Source organism: Zea mays, chromosome 8 (genome assembly GCF_902167145.1).
Source record: "Zea mays cultivar B73 chromosome 8, Zm-B73-REFERENCE-NAM-5.0, whole genome shotgun sequence".
NCBI classification, from domain to species: Eukaryota; Viridiplantae; Streptophyta; class Magnoliopsida; order Poales; family Poaceae; genus Zea; species Zea mays.
Genome location: NC_050103.1, coordinates 140,691,479 through 140,714,637, shown reverse-complemented (window position 1 = coordinate 140,714,637; position 23,159 = coordinate 140,691,479). Strand labels below are relative to the sequence as shown.

The 23,159-nt window shown below is 45.7% G+C and overlaps 1 protein-coding gene across 1 annotated transcript; it reads left to right on the top strand.

Annotated features, from left to right (window-relative positions):
* Positions 1-2,163: 2,163 nt before the first annotated feature.
* LOC103637332 (polygalacturonase At1g48100) lies at positions 2,164-4,592 on the top strand. The gene is made up of 8 exons (XM_008659551.3): positions 2,164-2,450; positions 2,524-2,655; positions 2,741-2,902; positions 3,013-3,060; positions 3,206-3,413; positions 3,493-3,574; positions 3,643-3,751; positions 3,827-4,592. The coding sequence occupies exons 1-8, from the start codon at positions 2,313-2,315 to the stop codon at positions 4,229-4,231; spliced, it is 1,284 nt and encodes a 427-aa protein (XP_008657773.1). The 5' UTR covers positions 2,164-2,312; the 3' UTR covers positions 4,232-4,592.
* The last annotated feature ends 18,567 nt before the right edge of the window (positions 4,593-23,159 follow it).

Below are 23,159 nucleotides of genomic sequence, written 5' to 3'. Positions count from 1 at the left end.
TATTCATTAAAAGAAAGTACATTGAACGAACTGAAAAAATCTATCTCGGTGTCCCCCAAAGGAATTTGTCTCTCGATTGTCATAATGGAACAATTACCATTAAATTTGATAAATTCTGCCACTCAACCAGTTTTACCCCAACAATAGCACTGCAAAAGGATAGGTTGAGTACATTTCCGTTCATAACATCATCGACTAAAGCGTTCTTTTACGCATAATATTAAAAAGATTCGAAAAATGGTCTTCAAGTGGTCTATCCAGGATTAACTAGTGTCTACTCAAAATTTAACCCATCTCAAGAATTCTTCTTTAATATTCATGAACTCATACCAGAAATATGAATCACCTGGTCTTCTCGTGACTTGACTAGGTGATTTGGATCATAAATATTTAATTTTAAGAATTTATTGTCCTATACTATCTTCATTCAGTAACTTAAAGAGCCACTTATTGAGTAAGCAATATTCTTAATGGCTAGATTGGCTACCCAATATGCCAATTTTCTTTGGTTGACAAATAATCTTCTATTTGACCAGTCTGCATTTCTTTTTAAATGACCACCTTGCCAGTAGAATCGGGAATAGATTGCATATAGTTTTTCTAAGGCCCTCACAAGCACATAAAAAAAGGACATTATGAAAATGGGAAGGTTGTTTACTACTAAATTAATGAGCACTAGACGCCCGCTCGAAGAAAGTAATTTACCTTTCCATGCTCTTAATCTTTTTTTTGAATCTATGATATGACACATTGCCACTCGCTATTTCGTAACCTGTGATGGGTCATAGGAATCCCATGGTATTTGAAGGTAATGAGTTGATCCCACAACCAAAAATATGAGAGTAATTCTATTCATGGTCCTTAGCCAAGGCAAAGCAAAAAAGGCTCATTTTTATGAAAGTTGATTTTCAAACTTGATATTTGCTCGAAAGCAATTAGGAGAAGTTTCACATTACTTGCATGTTCTAAGCTATGGTACATAAAAACAACAGTATCATCCGCATATTCGAGAATAGAAAGTCCCCCTCCACCCGATGAGGAACCACGCCTGTGAATTGGTTATTTTTCTTCGCTCTTGAAAAGAGTACAACCAACATATCTACAACTACATTAAAAGGATTGGTCAAAGGGGATCACTTTTTTCTAAGTTACTTATGAGTAGTAAAGAAAGGACCAACTTCATCAGTAATTTTAACTTCGACAATGACCCTCGAGACAACCGATTGAACCGAAGCACACCATTTAAGCAAGAAACCTTTCATTTGCGCGACCTATTGGAGGATGGACCATTTTATATCATATGCTTTTCAAAATCCAACTTTAGTATTAGGATATTCATTTTCCCGAATGCAACTCATGTATAGTCTCATGAAGCACAATTACACCTTGAAAAATGTTGCGACCAAGCATGAAAGTTGTATGTGAGGGATTAATAATCTTATCCACAATAACCTTGATAATGTTTGTGAGGACTTTAATAATTATCTTAAAACTAATATTAAGTAAGCAAAATAGGCCGATGTTCTTGGATTTTTTAGGCATTACATTTCTTAGGTAGAAGAGTAATTACCCCAAAATTCAGACTATAACCCCGAGAGGGTAGCATTGTGAAATTCCATAAACAAGGCTAACAAATCATCCTATATGAATTTTGTTATTGATGTAACAAGCTCATGTGAGTGTAAGGATTGACTGACTGTGAGTCAACTTATGGACTTATGCTCGTACTCAATTGCATGGATTGTGAATGTGCAGATACCACGACTCTCAGACTGAGCCGTCGTTCATCAACTTATTTTTTACGGCTGTGAGACTTAGCTGTCGGACATCTCTGTTTTTTTTTCTTCTAACCCCATTGAATCCCGAGGGATGGGCATTAAGAAATTTCACCGTGTGTGGGCCGTTCTGGTCTCAGAAACAAAAGGAAATTTCACCATGTGTGCCCTCATGAAACAAAAAAGAATTCTTCACCATGTTGCATTGTGCTTTACTAAGGAGTAATTAATCTAAAGAGAAAGAAAGTGCTAGGAAGTGAACCTAGTGGATGCTCACACATGAAGCCCATTGTCAAGCGACGCCGCACGCCATCGCTCCCTCAAACGGAAAAGCTGGCGAGGGTATGGCGCCTACCATTAAATTTGCCCAGTCCAAACCCACGCGCGCGCGGGCGCAACGCAAAGCAAGTGCATGTTCCGTTCCGCTCGATCGATCCGGCTCTGATTATTACAGTATATGTATGTGCCATACGCTGACTTAATCTGCTCCAAGCACCTAGCGCACACGTACGCTAGCTCCCCAGTCGATCAGCGGAGATGCGGAGCTCCGTCGCCTCGGCTGCGCTGCTGGTGACCTGCCTGGTGGTGGCGGCGGCGGCGAGGTCGACGGGAAGGACAACGCTCAGCGTCCTGTCGTTCGGAGCCGCGGGGAACGGGGTCACAGATGACGCGCAGGTACGTACTGCTATAGCTAGAATTATATTGATGCATGTAAACTTGTGAACTGAACTGAACTGCCTTCATCCAGGCACTTGTAGCAGCATGGCAAGTGGCATGCCGAGTCCCCCGCGCCACCGTGCTAGTGCTCCCATCAGGGCACCGGTTCCTCCTCTCGCCGGTCACGCTGCAAGGCCCCTGCAGCGCAAAACTCACCCTTCAGGTCCTTCTTCCTTCCTGTTCTGTTCCCCGTTCCATTTCGTCATAAAATTGGCAAGTGCTAATTAGTAGCGGAAGGTTTTTTCCAGATCGACGGCACCGTGTTAGCGCCACCGGAAATGGGCTCCTGGCCGAAGCCCAGGAGGCCTCTGCAGTGGCTCAACTTCAAGTGGCTGCAAGGCTTCAGCATTCAGGGAACCGGCGCGGTGGACGGTGGCCAGCAGAGTGCGTCACCAGCCAATGCTTCTCAGGTTCCGTTCCGTCGTCCACATGACATGCAGTTGTCTCCATTTCTTCTATCTCTGCAGACCTAGACCTTGACATGAAGTGTTGTCTCTCCATCACTCACTTCTATCTGCAGACATCTACGGGTACCGGGCACTGGCATTCGCCAGGAGTCAAGCCTACGGTACGTATGGCCACACGAACCAGCTTCATCGCTCGTTCGTACAGGAGTTTTACCTAGCTACTACTAGATGGTGATCTGGATCCTAGCTAGGATTGTTAAACTAATAAAGCTACTACATTGTATGTTTTTCTTCTGCCCTCTCCAGCTGATAAGGTTCTACAACAGCTTCAATGTCAGCGTGCGCAACATCCGGATCAGCAACAGCCCGCAGTGCCACCTCAAGTTCGACAGCTCCGGAGGCATCAGGGTGAAGAACGTCACCATCTCCTCCCCCGGAGACAGCCCCAACACCGACGGCATCCATCTTCAGAACACCAAGGACGTCGAGATCAGGAGCTCGACCATCGGCTGCGGTAATTAAAACTCGACATTGCCCTGCATTTTGTTGTTGTTTTGGTTTGGTTTTAATCAGTCTTCCACATATATATTCAGGCGATGACTGCGTGTCGATACAGACCGGGTGCTCAAATGTCCACATGAAGAACGTGGTCTGCAATCCCGGCCACGGAATCAGGTGTCTGTGCAACTTAACGCAAGAGTTCAGTTTAATGTTCCTTCCTTGGAATAATGTCTGTCCTGCAGTCTAGGAGGACTCGGGAAGGACAACAGCCTGGCCTGCGTCTCTGACGTTGTTGCAGAGAACATCGTCGTCCAGAACGCACTGTACGGGGTCAGGATCAAGACGTGGCAGGTAACGATGATATCCATATTATATATAAACACCACCTTGAGCTTGAGCAGCATGACCGGTTCATCCCATCCGCAGGGTGGCGTGGGCTCGGTGCGGAACATCACCTTCTCCAACGTCAGGGTGGCGAACGTGGCCACGCCCATCGCCATCGACCAGTTCTACTGCGACAGGGGCGGCGCGCGGTGCGCCAACCGCACCGGCGCGGTGGCCATCGCCGGCGTGGCGTACCGCCGCGTGGTCGGCACCTACACGTTCCAGCCGCTGCGCCTGGCGTGCAGCGACGCCCGGCCCTGCACCGGCGTCACCATGCTGGACGTGCGCCTGTCCCCGGCGGCGGCCGGGGGCACCGTGGCGCCGCTGTGCTGGAACTCCTACGGCGAGGCGCGGGGCACAATCATCCAGCCGCTCAGCGTCGGCTGCCTGCAGAGGAGCAACGGATACGCGATGCCTCTCACCCAGCCTTTTAACTACACATGTTGAGTAAACTACAACAACCAAGGACAAGGATTGTTATAAGTTCGAAAGCTTACTCTGTCTAGCTCTATTACTCTTTTTTTTTCTTCTTCTTCTGCGTACCTCAATTAATTCTGGACTAATTAGACTTCATCAATGTTCTGAATGACTTTTAAATCCATCTAGCTTCCTTGAGCCTTTCTTGCAACTTCTTGGGTTCCAATTCCATAGACTGAGATCAGGCCTTGATTATATATTATTTTCATGCAGAGGTATGTTGGGTATAATAATGCTTTCAAAAGCATTCAAAGTTCCTCTACCAATGATTACATTGTAAGGCTACTCCATATTCACAGTATCAAATGTGATTTCTTCGGTTTTAGTGTTATGAACATAATCGAAGGTTACTGGCATTACTATTTTTCCTAGTGTTACTATTTGTTTTCCTTCGAAGCCACATAATAGATGCATGGCTTCTTGTAGTCTATCCTCGGGCTCTTGCATTTGCCTAAAAGCCTTTGCAAAAATAATATATGCTGCACTACCTCTGTCCACTAGAACATTATGTACGACGAATCCTTTAATGACACAAGATATGACCATAACGTCATTGTGTGGATAATTCTTAAGCTGAAGATCCACTTAGGAGAAGGTAATTGGGACATGAGACCATTCAGTCTTGATATAGGGCCCATGAACTCCACCATGTTGCACCCTTCTTTGAGCTTCTTTCTTCTGTCTCTTGTTGCTTGGTTCAAAGCTTGATTCTCCTGTAATGGGGAGAATAAGCTTCCTTAGGCTTGATGACGAAACACCGAAGCTTGTCATGCTCTTCATCAAGGTCGTGAATTCACCAAATGTGAGCGCTAATGTTAGTCACTTGTTTTTACTCCTTAAGGAAATCAAAACCAAGGCAACACAAATGAATTGTTTTTTCTTCACCATTTAATTATCTCTCCTCAAAAGAGATCGATTAAAGGAAGAAGGTTGAAGAGATAAACAACTGGTACGAATACAAAAGCATGAAAGTGTGGTAAATGACTCATCTCGAATACATTAATCTTCTTCATGTTCCATTATCGTAAATGATCACAATAATACATTCGACTTTTGCAAGAAACAATGTGAAGGTAAGGAAACAATACAACTTTATAGGCAGAGCAATCTCAGTTCTCTCTATCCCAAAAATCGCCCCCCGCGCCATGCATGTCACAGTTCCTCTATTTATAGTCATAGAGTACAATTTCGTAAAAATTACAGTCATGTCCTCAATCATATACATATGAACTATAAAATCGACTAAGGGCACTATTGTCTTCTCATCCAAAGCAGTGTTGAGCAAGTCTTGAGGTTTCACCCTGTGGTCTCATCGGTTCTTCGCAACACATTTACACCGTTAAGCTGAAGCTCGTGTCTTTGTCTTTATGAATGTGATGCTCATGTGTCATTCTCAACCAGAGGAAACCTTCGGCAATTATTTTGTTATACCTAAAACAGACTTAAAAATGATTGTCGAACCAATGTTTTAAGGACCTTCGGTTAAAGGGGGCCCCAACAGATTCTTCTTATCGTTTAGTTCTTATTTGTGTAATTAGTTTTGTAATTACACTATATTTAATATTTCTAACTAGCATCCAAACATTCGATATGACAAGGACTAAAGTTTAGTCAGGGATCCAAACACCCCTCTATATAGTCGAACCAATTATTCTGTTATACCAACTTTGTAGCCTACTCTAGATACTCTTAACCAGTTAGTGTAGTTACTGCTAGCTCTGTTCCAAATTTGCAAGTTGTTCTCAAAACTTCTCTTCTTTTGATCAATTTTCTTTTTTTATTAGAAATAGAACGTTTCTATACTTTTGAGAAAGCCACAGTTGATACAACGATGAGGTTTAGAAAACAACAAAAGGAGCTGGTTGGTCACAGCGGTTGCCGCTACCCTCCCTCTCCCCTTGCTTAGCGGCTACAGGACGACTCTGATGATTACATGGATAGAAATACAATAAGTCATAACACCATCGATTAAGAAGTACCACATGTTATTACAATATCGGAGTTTTAAAAGCAATAATCTATAGTTTTTCTTGCAGAGGAATTAAACAAACGACGATAACTAGGTAGCATGGCAAAGCCTGGCCAAGCTACTTCTCATGGTCCTCTCTCGTAGAGATCGTATCTCACTCGATCGTCCAACCCGATGGATGGGTGGAGGGCCAAGTCACACCATCAACCATTTTTTACAGAATACCTGAAAATGTGGTGCCACAAGCAATGCTGAGTATGCTAATACTCAGCTAGACTTACCCGGTGTGAGGAAACTACTCCTCTACCTCTAGACCATGAAGTTGTTTGGCTGAGGTGTTTGGTTTGTCAAAAGCACTAGCTGAGTCTAAGTCAAATTTTAGCTCTTCAAGTTCTAAGATATTTCTTAGTCTAGGTAAGCTTCTATCTAACCACACATGGTAGCAATCATTAAATCAACCAACATCTTTTTGCAAGTAACCTCATGTCACTTATTACTCAATGTAGTACAATGAATCAAGTAGTCTCATTAGCTATGAGAAGCAGGCGATTCGAATTGAGCTTTAACCTTGTGAGGTAAACCTAAACACACGACATGTAGGGGCACTCCATCCACACACACATCAACTGTCCCCATCAATTCCGTGTCAATAGATCGGAGCTTACTGCCTTGGATACAATGCCACACTGCCCTGGACTCCACCGTGTCGTGACTACCCTTGTACCCACCATAACCGGAATGGGAGATCAATTCTCAGGACAAGTGGGAGGGTCCGTCCGCGGGCAGGTTCAATCAGGTACTAGGCTTGCCGATTTACCATATTTCTCGGTATTTGCTTAGTATGTTCAAATGCTTGACACAAATATCCACACGTTAATCCTTATTCCAATTCTATTCTATGGATAGGGCATCCCCTAGGGATCTATGTCAACCGACAATCATAAACCCATTGTCAAAATGAATACAGTCAATTCCTGACCTCGCGAGAGTGCTACAAAATCCCTCGACTTCTATCGAGATCCCTAATTAGCATAGCAACTACTCGATTTAGCAAACTAGTATTCATCTCAAGAAGGAACCTGAGTTCATGCATCTAGGGTTTCAAATAACTTCTACACGTAAGTGCACAATACAAGCCTACAAATAGAGTTGCAATAAAATAGTATATATAATAGGGTTATGCATAAAGCAGGGCTTGCCTTCGAATGTGGGTGTTGAAGGTATGTCCTCAGCAATGGGCTCGAGAGCAGGGTCTAGTCCTCCTTCGGGAACTCCTTGTTCTGGAATTAGAACATTAGGCAAGATTGGAATCTCAAATGCGATGGATGAGATATGTATCATGGTGTGAAAGAATGCTTATGATGGCGCAATACATGGGTAAAGGATTAAGTTACTCACTACTATGGGGATGCTTGCAACATTAGTTTAGGCTTTTAATAGAATTAAGGGAACCTAGCATCTGGAATGCCTTAATTATAGTTTGTGGTTTTGTGAGTGATTAAGACTTGGCCAAAAGACTTCAAAGGTTCCATATGGGTCTACTTAAGTTTGACACATATTAACTTTTTGATTCCTAGTTTTATCCTTAACCTCTTTCTCTTTTAATTAATTATGGGGTGGGTTGAACTACAACTGTTGTTCAAAAACTTCTAAAAATTCCACAAAAAATACAATTGCTTCCCTCTAGTTACTAGAAGTTTCTACATGAGTTTGAGATCAAAACCAGTTAAGGTCTTTACTACACAAAAATAACAAAAACTAGTGCAGAAAAAGGTTTTTATTACACACCCTACGTAACAGTATCTAAGGTCATATTTGTTATTTTTCCTACTACCCAAATGGGATATTAGCTACTCATACAAAGTTTCATGGGCTGATTCATTGTGGTGTCCTCTCTAGGTTTTCTGAAGTTTTTGGCAAAATGAGCACTTACAACTAGCTTGTTTTTTTGAAGAATGTCAAACAACAAATTTGGTATTTTCCTAAGTTTTTCTTAGCACCAGAGCAATCATTCATAAAGTTGGGACTTTATCTCTTCAGGATGATTTTCTAGGGTTTTCTAAAGTTATTTTCACTTTGTTTATTTGATGGCTACCATATATTTTTCCATTGGACTAGGGTATGTTACATTTTTTCCTTAGTACTACATCTTCCAAGTAATCTAGGAAAATGATGAACTTGCTGGTCCTATACATTTACTAATTAATTTGCTTTTCTTTAATTAAGAGCGTTTTTAGTTTTAAGCGAATAAACCCTATTAAAAACATCTAACCAGGGTGTTTCATAATACTCTATAGTACTAGATCAAACGCTTGTTCTAGCCAAATTTTCTCAAGGCAGTCTAAAGGTGTTGCTATTTTACTTTCTATTAAAATGAAATTAACATTTACTAATTTAAATCAAATGTCTCATAAAAGATACTAAAACATGTGGTTTTCTATTATTTTCTAAAAGCTTAAGTTCTCTAGAGTACAACAAAATTAGTTTCACTAATTTTGAGTGTATATTTTTCAAGTTATGAAATTTACAAGTTTTCTGCAATTATATAAAAATGAATTAAGTAATTAGGAAAGGAAAACTACTTTGCATCTAAACCCCTGGCCTGTTTCTTCTTTTTTCTATTTTAACTTAGGTCCTCATGTTTCTATTTCTCTAAGTCTATGTGTTTGCAGAAACCCCCTGATCTTTAAAACTCCTTAACCCACGATCCCTCCTCCAATCGGAACAGTGACCGATGGCAAAGAAATGGTGGTGTGGCTTACCGGCGGTGGTAGAGCTCCGGGTGAGGGTACAGTGATGTTGAGGAGGTCACGACGGACACGTCCATGGTCAAGTCGTGGTCGAAGATCACCAGGATCGCCCTGTCGACGCGCATAGGCAGCGTGTCTCGTCGGTAGTGATAGAGTTTTCAATTGAAGGGCCGGGGAGCTTCATAGGATCACAGAGATGCTGTAGGTGAAAGGAATTGGCCGGGGTGGGGCGTAAGGGCTGGCCACGTTCATCGGCGGACGGGTTTGCTTCGACGAGCGGTAGCTAGCTTCTATGGAAAGCTAATTGGCCCGAGAAAGGGTGGATGTGCTCCCTTGACTCTCTAGGAATGTGACAGTGGCTTTGGACGATGTTGTGGCTGTGTGGTTTAAGCTGGCCACGGTGGCCGTGCTACGAGCAGGTTTACGGTAGGTGGAGCTTGGCCAAGACGGCGATCACCGACAGCTAGCACTCGGGTACGGTGGTAGGGGCTCGGTGGCGCCCAACTGAGTCTGTGGGGTGGACTTTATAGGCGTGTGTGGGCGCTCAATCGAGTTGACAGCACGCGGGGACGCACACGGGTGCTGGCTAGTCCGCGCTCTAGTGTGTGGGTAGGCGTCGGACACTTGTGTGTTTGCTTCTGCCATGGGTCAAACGTTCATTAGTCGGTCCAAACATGCTTATCTCGACCAAATATTCATGTAAAGTCACTTCACCATGCCATGTTCTATTAACCCTATGCAAGTTCCAAGTGTAGATATGGTTGGAATTAGAAGATATTGGAGCGCCTAGGTGGGTTAGTCCAACATCTTCAACCCGAGAGAAAATCCATGTCTAGTCATGTCAAATTGTGGAGTCTTGGTATCAAACTTAACCAGGGCATGGCTAAGGTACTTAGGCAAACTTTTCATAATTGGTGTTAAGGGTTTTGAGGTTTGTAGTTTAATGAACATGTGGTGTCTTCGTTATAGGGCTAGTTTTGGATTAATAGAAATCTTGATTTTTCTTTCTCTTCTCCCACATGTGACAATATTAGGGCCATTGTCATACTTTGTTGGTGTTGAACCCTTAATAACTTTTTTAGGCATTTAGTTAGCTACAACTTTTGTTAAGGGCCCACTTGTTGATAAGTGTTTTGGCTATCTCTTTATTGGCACTTTGTCTTGGTGCTCTTGGGCTTAAGAGAGTGAATTTAGGGTGTTGGTTACTCCCCTCCCTTTAATCACCATGGAATGGTTAAGTCTTCTAGGGTGTTTTCATACTTATTAGGAGCATGATCCCAAACTTTGGAGGCTTTTACTTTAAGTTAACCACATGTGATAAAGGTCTAAGTGGTGTGGCTTTGGTTAACACTTCTAGCTAACACCTGAGGTGTTACACCAATGGGGCTAGGTGCAACCTATAAATCGACCTTGTTTTCTTGCTAGCCTCTTCTTGAATCTCGAGACGAGATTCTTGTTAAGGGGTCAGAATTGTAAAACCCTGAATTTTAGGGTACAAAAATTTCTTTGCTCTATACTTAAAATTCAGGTGTTACCCTTTCTTTTCCTTGCTTTTATTTTTTGTAAATTGTGGAGAATTATTATTATATATACATATATATATATATGCGTAAGCCTAGTAAAAAACCCTAAAGAGGTTTTGAATGTTGCATTTCATGCTGGTGCATCCCCTTTTGGTTGCCCATTTGACTGATTGTGCATTCATCTAAAACTTGGATTAAAGCGACATTTGAAATTTAAATACAAAATGGCAAAGGAAAAAAGAAAAAAGGAAACCTACAGGTCCTCCCTTTCCTCCAGAGCCCGGCCCACTACACCATGCCCTTCGGGTCACTCGGCCTAGCACATCACACCATGCCTAGCGCCTGCACCCCCTCGGCCCACCTGGCCAGTGGTGGCCCGCGTCCCAGCCTCGTCGCACCCGCTAGCGCAAGCGCCATGTGCGCTCAATCCTCTGGTTGTGGGCCCCACAGTTAGCGACCCCTCCACAACTACGCATCAATAGAAAAAAACACTGTGGGACCCACCTGTCATCTCTTTCTCCCCCAACTTCGTCTCTCGCTCATTCCAGCCATGATGCCGCCATGAATCGTGGGCTGATAGTCTAACCCCTACATGGAACCCTCCCTCATTTCACCTCGCCCGTCTCCTCTGATCTTGTTGCCCCACTGCTCGCTGCGCTCGTACCTCACAACCGTCGAGCATCCACGCCTTGGTCCTGTAGCTAGCGTCGTACCTCCCTACTCTGAGTCGTCGCCTCCCTGGGGTGCAGCTACACAGCTCACGAGCACCGTTGCCGTTCCAAGGTCATTGTGTCATGCCCTCCGGTGGACCACTGCCTAGCCAATCCTTGGCGTTGCCCAGGCGTGCGCCGCGCTAGCTCTAGCCCCGGCTTCGGCGAGCCACGCCACCACACCAAGCTCCAGTCGTGCCCACCGTCGTTGTGTGCTAAGGAGGTCGCGCCACAGTCGTTATCGTGCCAGAGGAGCCCTCTCCGCGTCCCGTTATCGCTACTCCACACTCGCGCCTCGTCGTCATCAGACACACGCTCGACTTCGTTGAGTCTGGTGCCCTCGAGGTTCGGAGCTCGTCCCACCGATCGCTGGCACCTGAGCTGCTTCGCCACCCGCTCGGGCGTCCCACAGTGCACTCGCCGCCACGTCAAGTGACGTCGCGCCGTGCCTTGTTGTCGCCGTCCCGTGTCGCGTCGCGCATCGAAACCCCGCTGCCCGCGCCGTCGCATTGTTGTGCTTGTTCATCGTCGTGCAGCTGCCCACGTGTCACAACCGGTTTTGGAAGGTAAACCGAATGTGAACCATGTATGTGCCAGGATCAGAACTCACATACACAACGATTACATAATTGGACATCATCACATAATGCTTGAATTAAATAGCGAAAAGGTACTTAGTTACATCAAGATGTCTGAGACATCCATAGAGTCTATTACATAAACATAGGGTTCAACAATAACATCAAAGTGCGGAGTATCGAAACATAGAATGTAAGCCTACACAGGCAGCTGACTGGGGGTTTGCCACTAAAGTAAACTAGAACTCGTCGTAGTCCTGGAACTCCTCAAAGTCATCCATGTTGCCAACTTCACCTCCTGAGCACTGAGAACAGTGGGGACAACCTGGTGGGGTGGTTTGTAAAGCAAGGGTGAGTACACATCAACATACTCAGCAATGTCCCGTTTGGCTAAAGTGGACAAGCTGTATGTGGAGTTAAGGTTAAGCAGTTGCTTTTAGTTGGTCAAGTTTTATTATTATAAGTATAGCCAAATTTAGTAATAACCCAGTTATTACCCAGAGGCACTCCCTCCAATAGGAAATACCAGAGATCAGGATTATAATCACCATTGTTAATCATCATCATAAAAGTAACCATTGTTATTCTAATCGAAGAGGATCCCAAGGCTGCTCATAACCGTGAGCACGGCTGATATACCAGTTTCTAACACTCTGCAGAGGTTGCACACTTTACCCACAAGCCATGATTCCCATTCTGCCCGGGGTTCTAGCCTCCCCATTAATCACTACCAAGGTGACCTAGCAGGGTCTCACTACGTAGCCTTTACAATGATTTCCCAGAGGTCATAGCCGCCCGTTAGGTTTCTCCAGTTTGATAAACACAATACATCTCCCCAAAGAAAGGGTGACTAACAAAACCAAATCAAAGAACCTCTGCAACCAACCTCGGTAGAGCAAGTACTGTGCCCGGACCCCATTAACGGCCCTACGGCGAAGCCAACTATTCCTTTGGTTTCTCTAATTAATCAACTAAGGGCGTCCCATTCCACCCTCATGGTTGCACTGTTATCCTGGGTTGTCACTCCCCAAACAGGTCCTTACGGAGAGGTACTCAGGAAAGAGCCTGAGCCCCCTAAAGTAATCACAAGGACCCCATCGGGATAACATCATCGTATCATAAAAGATCACATCATGTTCATTGATTAAGTTTAAGCAATAGCATAAGCTAACCATGATTAACCCAAAAAGGTAAACAAGGGTAAGGGAAATACAAACTAGTCAATCCTTAGGTTTCAATAAAGTAATGCAAGACAGTGAACTATAAAGTAAAGTAGCACGTGATAGGTCTAAGGACACTTGCCTTCACCAGGTTGTTGCTCAAAGGGATCTTCCGCAACACACTCAGGAACCACGAGCTGCTCGTTGTCTAAGTAAAGCGAGCATACATTCAATACATTTGGAAGGTAAAAATAAACATCACATCACACATGTACAAATATTGGCACACGACTCAAGAAGGTACAATATTAAGTACAGAGGAATGAGGTCAAGTTATAAAAATGGACTACTCCTAATTGGGGAATTGATTACTCTCTAAATGTTTGGAACATAGCTCAAAAAGGTTAAGTAGTCATTAAAACAAATAAAAGCTAGAATTATAAGATAAACTACTCTCATTTAGAAATTTGATTATCTTTTAAGTATTATCCATAATTACATTCCTAATTCTATTTATGTCATTAAGGCCTAGAGGTTAAGCCAGAAATAAATCCAAGTAATGCATAACACTAATCTCACAAGATTGAATATACTTTATTCCTAGGGTTCTCCTTTTATTTGTTTTCATTAAATAAATAAATCAACATATACTTTAATTCTATATTCTAAGTGTAAAAATTAAAGTGTACAGATTACATTTGGTCATATTTTATTTGAACAAATAATAATTTGGTGAACATTTTGCAATTTGAACCACTAAATTTGGAGTTCATATGAAAAAGATATGAAATAAACAAGTTTTGAAGTTTGAAATATGAAATTAGGGCTAAATCTATGACTAAATAAAAGTATAGGGGTCTAATTAAAACAAACCAGGGACCTATGCGCTAAAACAGAGGACCGCGGGTTGATTCCCTAAAACCAGGGGGTTTCTTAAGCAAAACAGGCACGCGAAGGGGTATCGGGCTCCCTCAACCGTTGGATTAGAAACCGACGGCTGAGATTAGATCGCGCGGGCGCGCAGGCGCGGCTGACAAGCGGGGCCAGGGGCGTCAAGGCACGTGTGCGTGAAGCGTTATCCGTGGTCCGAGCTGTTCGATCTGAATCGGACGGAGGGGACCAGACGCCCACGACGTAGGTGCGGCTGACAAGCGGGGCCAGGGGCGTCAGCGGCAGAGGGGGAGGGCGCACTAACCGAGCGGGCCCAGCGCCAGAGGACTTGGGCGCTGATAGGCGGGCTAGGGCGTCAGGGCACGCGTGCACGAAGCGGTACCCGCAGTCCGGGCCGTGCGATCAGGATCGGACGGAGGGGATCAGACCAGGGAGGGGTGAACGGCTGCGAGCGCGCTGCTCCTCTCCGCGGCGGTGAGGTCACCGGGGTTGAGCCAGGCGTGAGCTAGGGGGTTTCGGGGTCACCGGAGTTGGGCAGAGAGGAAGAGGGCGCCACAGCAAACTCAATGGCAGGGAATGGGCCATGAATCCACGGGTAGAGAAGGGAGAACTGCGGTGAGGAGGTCTCGGGCGGGCCGGAGTAACTCCAGTGAGCCATTCCGGCCACGGGGAGGGGACTTAAGGCGCACTAAGGCCTGGGCTAGCTTCAGCAGAGGCAGGGGTGACACAGAGACCTACTCCAGGGAACCAGACCGGGCTAAATCGGTCGGCCACTACGCGAGCACGGCGGACCGCCACGGCCGAGCACTGGCGAGGGCGAAATTGGCCGAGCACAGGACACAATAAGGGAAATTGGGCACGGGGACAGGTGTCTCACCTCGAGGCGGAGCTCGGTGAGGCTTGCAGCGGTCTCCGGCGAGCTAGATGGCCGGGCACGAGGGTGCGGGTCTCCGGCGGTGGCTGGCGGCGTGGGCAGAGCGCGAGAGAGGGCGAAGCTACGCGAAATGAGGCGAGGGGTGTGTGCGGGGCACTGGTAGGGCTCTAAGAAGGGAGCTGGGCACGTGGGCGGGCGTCGTGGCCGAGAAATCCGGCGACGTGCGCGAGTGCGCACGCACCAGTCCACGGCGAGCGCAGAGGGGGCGGAACTGACAGGTAGGGTCCATGGCGCAGAGAGAGAAGAAAGGGGTGCGCGGTGCAATGGCTCGGCGGCTGGCGATCTGGGCTTACGAGACAGAGAGAGAGAGAGGGAGCGAACAGGCGAATGAAACTGGCGCCGACAGGCTGGCCCCACTGGGCAGCGAGCGAGAGAGGGAGGGCGCACACGAGGGAGAACTGCCGCTGACAGGCGGGGTCCGCCTGTCAGACGGCGCGGGCGCGCGGCCTGGCTGGGCCGACTGGGCTGGTTTGGGCTGCTTTCTCCTTTCTTTTTCTCTGAATTTTCTAATTCCTTTTGCATTTCTTTTTTATATAGGTTTTTTTAAATCCAAATTCAAACTAGGTTTCAAATTCAAATGAATTCAAACTTGTGCAACACTTCAAAGAATATTTTAAACTCAGCATGATGCAACATGTCATGACTCATAAGGTTTTGGCAAAAATAAATAATTAACCTCCAGTAGTTTAGGCTATCTCTAATCAAAAAGGAAAAGAGAGAAAGAATCTAGAGAGAGGGAAAACCTAGAGTGAGAAAAAGAAGAGTAACACATGATTTTGGGTGATAATTAGAAAGAAATTTTATACCCCCAAAATCAGGGTGTTACAGACCTATCCTCCTTAAAATAATCTCGCCCTCGAGATTCAGGGCTGGCTAGAAAAGAGCTCAGGGTACTTGGCTTTCAATTCATCCTCTCTTTCCCAGGTTGCTTCTTCTTCTGAGTGGTGACCCCATTTGACTTTGCACATTCTGATGGTGCTTCTCCGAGTGACCTGATCTGCTGTCTCCAGAATTTGAGTTGGCTTCTCAATATAAGTCAGATCTTCTTGAACTTCAAGATCCTTTGCTGGCAACTGCTCTTCTGGCACTCTCAAGCATTTCTTTAACTGGGACACATGGAACACATCGTGCACAGCGGACAGGTTCTCCGGTAAGCTGAGTTGATAAGCCACTTCTCCACGTCTTGCTTGAATCTGATACGACCCAATATATCGGGGTGCTAGCTTGCCTTTGACTCCAAACCTTTTGGTTCCTCTGATAGGTGACACCTTCAAATAGACATAATCTCCCACTTCGAAACTGAGTTCTCTTCTTCTGGTGTCAGCATAGCTTCGTTGTCTGGACTGCACTGCCTTTAGATTCTCTCGGACCATTCTGATGTTCTCTTCGGCTTCAAGCAAAATATTTGGACCGAACACCTGTCTTTCACCAGGTTGGTCCCAATGCAATGGAGTTCTGTAATTCCTCCCATAGAGCGCTTCAAATGGTGACATCTTCAGACTGGCTTGGTAGCTGTTGTTGTAAGAGAATTCTGCATATGGTAATCTCTTGTCCCAACCTATCTTGTCTTGTAAGGCACAAGCCCTCAACATATCCTCCAGAATCTGATTGGTTCTCTCTGTTTGACCATCTGTCTGCGGGTGATAAGCTGAGCTAAACTTCAAATGCGTGCCCAAAGCTTCTTTGGAACGCCATGCAAGCACACAATCCGAGCCATGTATAGTTCGGCCAACACCGCACTGTTGTAGGTGGTCTTGAGTGGTATGAAATGGGCCGCCTTTGTCAAACGGTCCACTACTACCTAGATAGAGTCATAACCAGTCCGAGTGCAGGGCAAACCGACTATAAAGTTCATTCCGATCTCATCCCATTTCCACTGAGGAATCTGCAACGGTTGCAACAAACCTGCAGGTCTCTGATGTTCTGCTTTAATCCTCTGACAATTGTCACATACAGCCACATACTCTGCTATCTCCCTTTTCATACCGTACCACCAAAATCTTTTCTTCAGGTCTTGGTACATCTTCTCACTACCAGGGTGTATAGAGTATGTTGTCTCATGAGCTTCCTTAAGAATCAATTCCCAGATTGATTTGATATCAGGAACACACTGTCTGTCCTTGAACCATACCACTCCTTCTGCATCTTCACGGAAATCCTTGCCTTTTCCATCTATGATCAGTTGCCGGATCTCGTTGATTTTCTCATCATCCTTCTGACCCTTCCTGATATCTTGCTCTAGAGTGGGTTCCAACTCAATTGTTACTCTTTGAGTGTTGTTCAGAAATCCGAGACTCAACCTGTCGAATTCCTTCGCTAGCTCATATGGCATCGGGTGAGCGACCAACATATTGACTTGACTCTTCCTGCTAAGAGCATCTGCAACTACATTTGCTTTGCCTAGGTGATAATGAATCTCCAGCTCATAATCTTTGATCAACTCTAGCCATCTTCGTTGCCTCATGTTTAACTCTAACTGAGTCAATATGTACTTGAGGCTCTTGTGGTCCGTGTAGATATCACACTTCTGCCCATAAAGATAATGCCTCCAGGTCTTCAATGCATGAACCACAGCTGCTAACTCCATCATGAGTAGGATAGTTCTTCTCATGAATCTTCAACTGTCGGGACAAGTATGCCACTACTCTCCCTTTTTGTATCAACGCACATCCCAGTCCGGTGTACGAAGCATCGCAATACACTGAGAATGACTTGTGAACATCTGGCAGAATCAGTACTGGTGTCGTCGTCAACTTCTCCTTCAATGTCTCAAAGGACTTCTGGCATGCTGGGGTCCACTTGAACTCAACCTTCTTTGCCAGCAAGGCTGTCATTGGTCTGGCGACCTTGGAGAAACCTTCAATGAAACACCAATAATAATCGGCCATTCCGATGAAACTCTTGATTCCTCGGACATCTTTTGGTGCTTTCCAGTCCAAGATAGTTGTTACCTTCTTTGGATCTACAGCCAATCCCTCTCGGTTTATAATGTGACCCAAGAACAGAACTTCGCTGATCCAGAACTCACACTTGCTAAGCTTGGCATACAACTGGCAATCTCGTAGCCTCTGAAGTACTTTCCTCAAATGCTCCTCATGCTCTTGCTCATTCTGGGAATATACAAGAATATCATCGATGAACACCACTACGAACTTGTCGAGGTAGTCCATGAACACACTGTTCATCAGGTACATGAAGTAAGCTGGCGCATTCGTCAATCCGAATGACATAACCATTAACTCATATAGTCCATACTTAGTGATGAATGATGTCTTCGGTATATCTGCAGGTCGGATCCTAAGCTGAGGGTAACCTAACCTCAGATCTATCTTTGAGAACACACTGGCTCCCCTCAACTGATCAAATAGGTCTTCAATTCGAGGCAGAGGGTACTTGTTCTTGACAGTGACTTCATTCAAAGCTCTGTAATCGATGCACATCCTCTTCGTGCCATCCTTCTTCTCCACAAATAATATTGGGGCTGCCCAGTGCAAGGTACTTGGTCTGATGTAGCCTTTCTCTAACAACTCATCAATCTGCTTCTTGAGTTCCACCAACTCTGGTCCGGACACTCGATAAGCTCTCTTGGAAATAGGGGCGGTGCCTGGGATAAGCTCTATGGCAAATTCAACTTTCCTTTCAGGTGGCATGCCTGGTAACTCTTCAAGGAATACATCAGGGAATTCTGACACAATCCTAATTGTCTCAATCAGATTGGACTCCTTGTCATCTACTGATAAATGGTGACAAGCTCATTCTTCTAGTTCAGGTAAGTACAGCTTGGTTACTACTTCCTTTCCGGATGGGGACACCAACTTAACTGTTCTCTTGTCACAACTGATAGTGGCTTGATTTCTGTGTAGCCAATTCATCCCTAGGATGACATTTAACCCTTGAGTTCCCATGACTACTAGGCTAGCGGGGAAGGCTATCCCCCTTATTTCAATCCTTAGATTCGGACAAATCCTATCGAACTGAACTTTCCCCCCAACTGAATTAACTCTCAAAGGTGGGATCATTGGTTCTATGGGGATGTTATGTGATTCTACCCAAGATGCAGAAACAAAAGAATGTGTGGCACCAGTATCAAATAGTACTTTTGCTGGGTAGGATTTGACTGGAAACATACCTATTGCCACATCCTGAGCATCTTGGATTGCTTCGGCCTCTAGGTGATTCACCTTTCCACGGTTGTAGGCCTGACCACGGACTCCTGGTGCTTGCTGTGGTGCTCCTTGTCTTACTGGGGCATTGACTGCTGGCGATTGCTGGGCTGCTTTCTTTGGACAATTCTTCGCCCAGTGATTTTGTTCCCCACTGTAGAAGCATGCACGACCTCCTACTTGTGCTGGGGCTTCTTGGCCATTCTGGTTGGTTACGGGGGCAGGAAGATGAGTTGCCTGGTTGTTCTGACGTTGGTACTTATTTCCTCCCGGCTGAGTGTTCTGACGGTACTGCTGCTGCTGTTGCTGAGGAAACTGCCTCTGGTACTGGTGCTTGTGCTGACGCTGATGCTGGTGCTGGTGCTGGTGCCCATGGCCTTGCTTGAACTGCTGTGGCGAGTTGCCTGAGTAGCAGGGATGACTGCTACTCCCGGCCTGAGGTCCACCGATCTTGCGCTTTCTATCCTCCATCTCTCGATGCTTCCTTTCAGTCATGATTGCTCTGTCGATCAAATGCTAGAAGGTGGGGAAAGTGTGGTTCATGAGCTGGTAATGGAGGGGATCAACCAATCCTCTCAGAAAGCGGTACTGCCTCTTGGCATCTGTGTTGACGTCTTCTGGGGCGTAACGTGACAACTGCAAAACTTATCCCTATACTCACTGACGGACAGGGGACCTTGCTTCAGGGAGAGAAACTCCTCCTTCCTCACTATCATCAGTCCCTCGGGCACATGGTAGAGACGGAAGTTGTCTTTGAACTCCTCCCAAGTGATGGCTTCAGGGTTGGCATGGGTGGCGAGGTAAGATTGCCTCCAAGACTGTGCTGCTCCCCTCAGCTGTCAGGGACCATACAACACCTTCTCGTGGTCGTTGCACTGGGCAGTGTGCAACTCACGCTCCATGGTACACAGCCAATCTTCCATGTCCATGGGGTCAGCGGAGTGGGCAAAGACAGGGGGATGGCCCCTCATGAACTCTGCCCGCTTGTCTCTGGGCACTTGTGGCATCTGGACTTGCACTGGAGGCTGAGGTGGTGGTGGCTGCTGCTGAGCTTGCTGCATCGCTGCTAATGTCTGACCAATTACCTGAACTGCCTGGGTCTGCATCATGAACATCTGCTCAATGGTCATCGAGGGTGGCGGTGGCAAATGCTGTTGCGGAGCTGCCTCCTCTTGGGGTGCTTGCTGCTCTGGCTGTGCACGCCTCACACCTCTACGCCTGTTCTCAGACATCTATAGAAACCACACACATCAGATCTGACTCTGCAGTCTTTCAGCATAAGAAAAGATATACGGAAATCTTCACAGCACTGAACATTTGATCATCTTCACTGACAACTTCTCAGATAAAGAGGAAAGTGGAAATAAATGGATTACCCAACTAAATAACTGACTTTATTAATAACTACACCAAGTTGCAAGAGATACCCACCCCTTGGTGACAATCATTACAAAGATCCAACTTCATTACATGTTCATCATGACAAACATTCCAACATACGATAAGCAAACTAACTCGAACTAAGACTAACTAGACTAAGGCACTGAATTCATTATTACAGATTCCGACTCCACCGATCTATGGATCTAAATCTATGCGTGTCCTGCAGTCTGGGGTACCATAGTCGAAGCGACCACGGGGCGGTGAACGGTAAGGGTGTTGAATCCCTATAGGGACGGGAGAACCACCATCAAGATAGTGGCGTGCCGCGCATTCAGCACGCAATTCCGCAACCTCCGCTCGAACCTTGCCCAACTCATCAAGGGTGTGGTCCAACTTTGTGTTGAGCACGACAGCCAAGTTGACCATGCTGCTCAGCCTGGGATTGCCCTCACCGACTGGTGAGACAATCACACCTCCAGCACTGTCGGTCGAACGACGAGGGTAGTACTTCAGGTCAAGGCCATCAGCTACCCCGCTGAACAACGAGCAATACTGAGAAAGTGCCCGTCGTGCTGCATCTTGCATGGCTGCCTCGGTAGTGTCCCTCTCAGTGATAGAATAGTGCTATGAGAAGGCCTCTGCACCCCAGAGATCATCGTCCGGACGGCGCACCAAGCAAGTAGCCTCCCACTGGTCCGGTTATAGCCCGCGATGATGCTGGTAGACTACACAACGGTACTCGATATACCAAGTGTGTCGGTCGAAGGCCCGACACAACAGGGTATCGAGCACGTCGTGGAAGTGACACCCACGAGCGGCGTCACGAATGATGGGTCTAGCGATCCATCCCTCTGGCTCCAGCTCCTCCGAGCGCTCCGTGTCGTGGCTCGAACTGCCACCGGCGTCATCGTCGTCGTCTCCGTCTCCGTCGGGGTCTCTGAAAGTCGCCTAGAGGGGGGGTGGATAAGCGGAATCTGAAATTTACAAACTTAAGCACACACTACAAGCCGGGGTTAGCGTCAGAATTAAATCCGAGTCCAAAAGAGAGGGCGAAAACAAATCACAAGCAAATGAAGAGGATGACATGGTGATTTGTTTTACCAAGGTTTGGTTCCATAGAACCTAGTCCTCGTTGAGGTGGTCACAAAGACCGGGTCTCTTTCAACCCTTTACCTCTCTCAAACGGTCACTTAGACCAAGTGAGCTTTCTCCTTAATCAAACGGGTCACTTAGACCCCTCACAAGGACCACCACAACTTGGTGTCTCTTGCTTTGATTACAAGTGTCTTGAGAACAAGAATGAGGAAGAAGAAAGCACGATTGCAAAAGCCAAGCGACAAGAGCGACAAATAATACACAAATCACACACTCTCTCGAGTCACTAATGATCACTTGTCTCAATTGTGGAACTTGGAGAGATTGGAAGCTTTGATTGTGTCTTTGAATGGATTGCTAGTTCTTGTATTGAATGTAGAGGATTGGAATACTTGAATTTTTTTTGAATGGAAGTGGTTGGGGTTGTATTTATAGCCCCAATGTGACGGAACCTCCCAAGTAATCAGGCCCACCTACAGTTGTCCTTGTCCAACGGACATCAGACAACCCTGTAGGTGCCCCTGAACTACTTGACAAGTTCGGTATCTTTCCTTACCTCACCAGGAACGTCTCACCCATCTTGTAGACATTACAGAACATCGGAGATGAAGAAAATGCGGAAGCGAATTACATAATCTTACATTTATTTTAAAAGCAAGCTTGAGTTATGTTATTACAGACCAAACTAAAAGGTGAGTGCATAGAAGTAATATTATACAAACCAGGGAGGCACAAACTCCTCCCGAGAAGCTAAAAGCAAAAGATCTTAAGTGGAGGACCGAGTCCTCCCGCACTTCAGTCTTGATTTTCTTCTTTTGGAACCACCTTGGCACAGAAGCAGCAAAAGTCTGCTACTTCCTCACCTAAAAACAACGAAGGGATAAACCCTGAGTATGGAATTACTCAGCAAGTCTTACCCGACTAAAGAAAAGACTCTCAAGGGTATGCTGGTTATATGGGAGTCAAGGTAAGGCTTTTCAATATTCAAAGACTCTGTTTTTGCAGAAAGGCTTACTAAAGTGGATCCTTAAAAATCCAGTTTTAATTTGTTAAGTTAAGTAAAATTACCTGTACTAGAGTTCTTTCTACCCTAGTTCAATCACTGGTCCTGTACTAACCAATTTTTTTTACAAAAGCCCATTGTCTTTAGTGGAATGCTACGTGTAGGGCAGTGACCAAGTCTTCATAACCGCGAAGGTACGGCGATCCGAATCGATTATACTCAGCTGAGGATCTCCAATCACACGACATATGTAGCACTTAACCCTTGCATATGTCAACCCGCCACCGGGGTTCTTAAGACCGGATCAGGTTCACGCAAACCGAGAGCACAGCTACACCACCGTCCAGCCTCTTGCCACGGAGGGTACACGCTACTCTCGCCACCGCTCCACGCCCATTTCGTGTTATCTTATTCCGGCCTTAGTCTGCCCGAGGCAAGGCTTACCCATGACGAGGCATGTGACCAGTTAAAGGGTCCTCGATCATCAAACCTACATCGAGACGGTCCTTAATCGACTCAGACGGAGACACTACACCGAGACTCTCTTCTCGTGCAAGTCACCCGCCCGGTCTCAGCTTAATCATTTCAAACCCAAAGTTGGTACCTGGCAGAGGTACATCCTTTCCGATGTTGAACCTATCAAGGCCTTTGATAGATCCATCATCAAGTTTTATTTTCGAAAAACATCCCACCCACTTTTGCCACATCATATTTTGTAAAAACAAAACCTTTTGTTTTT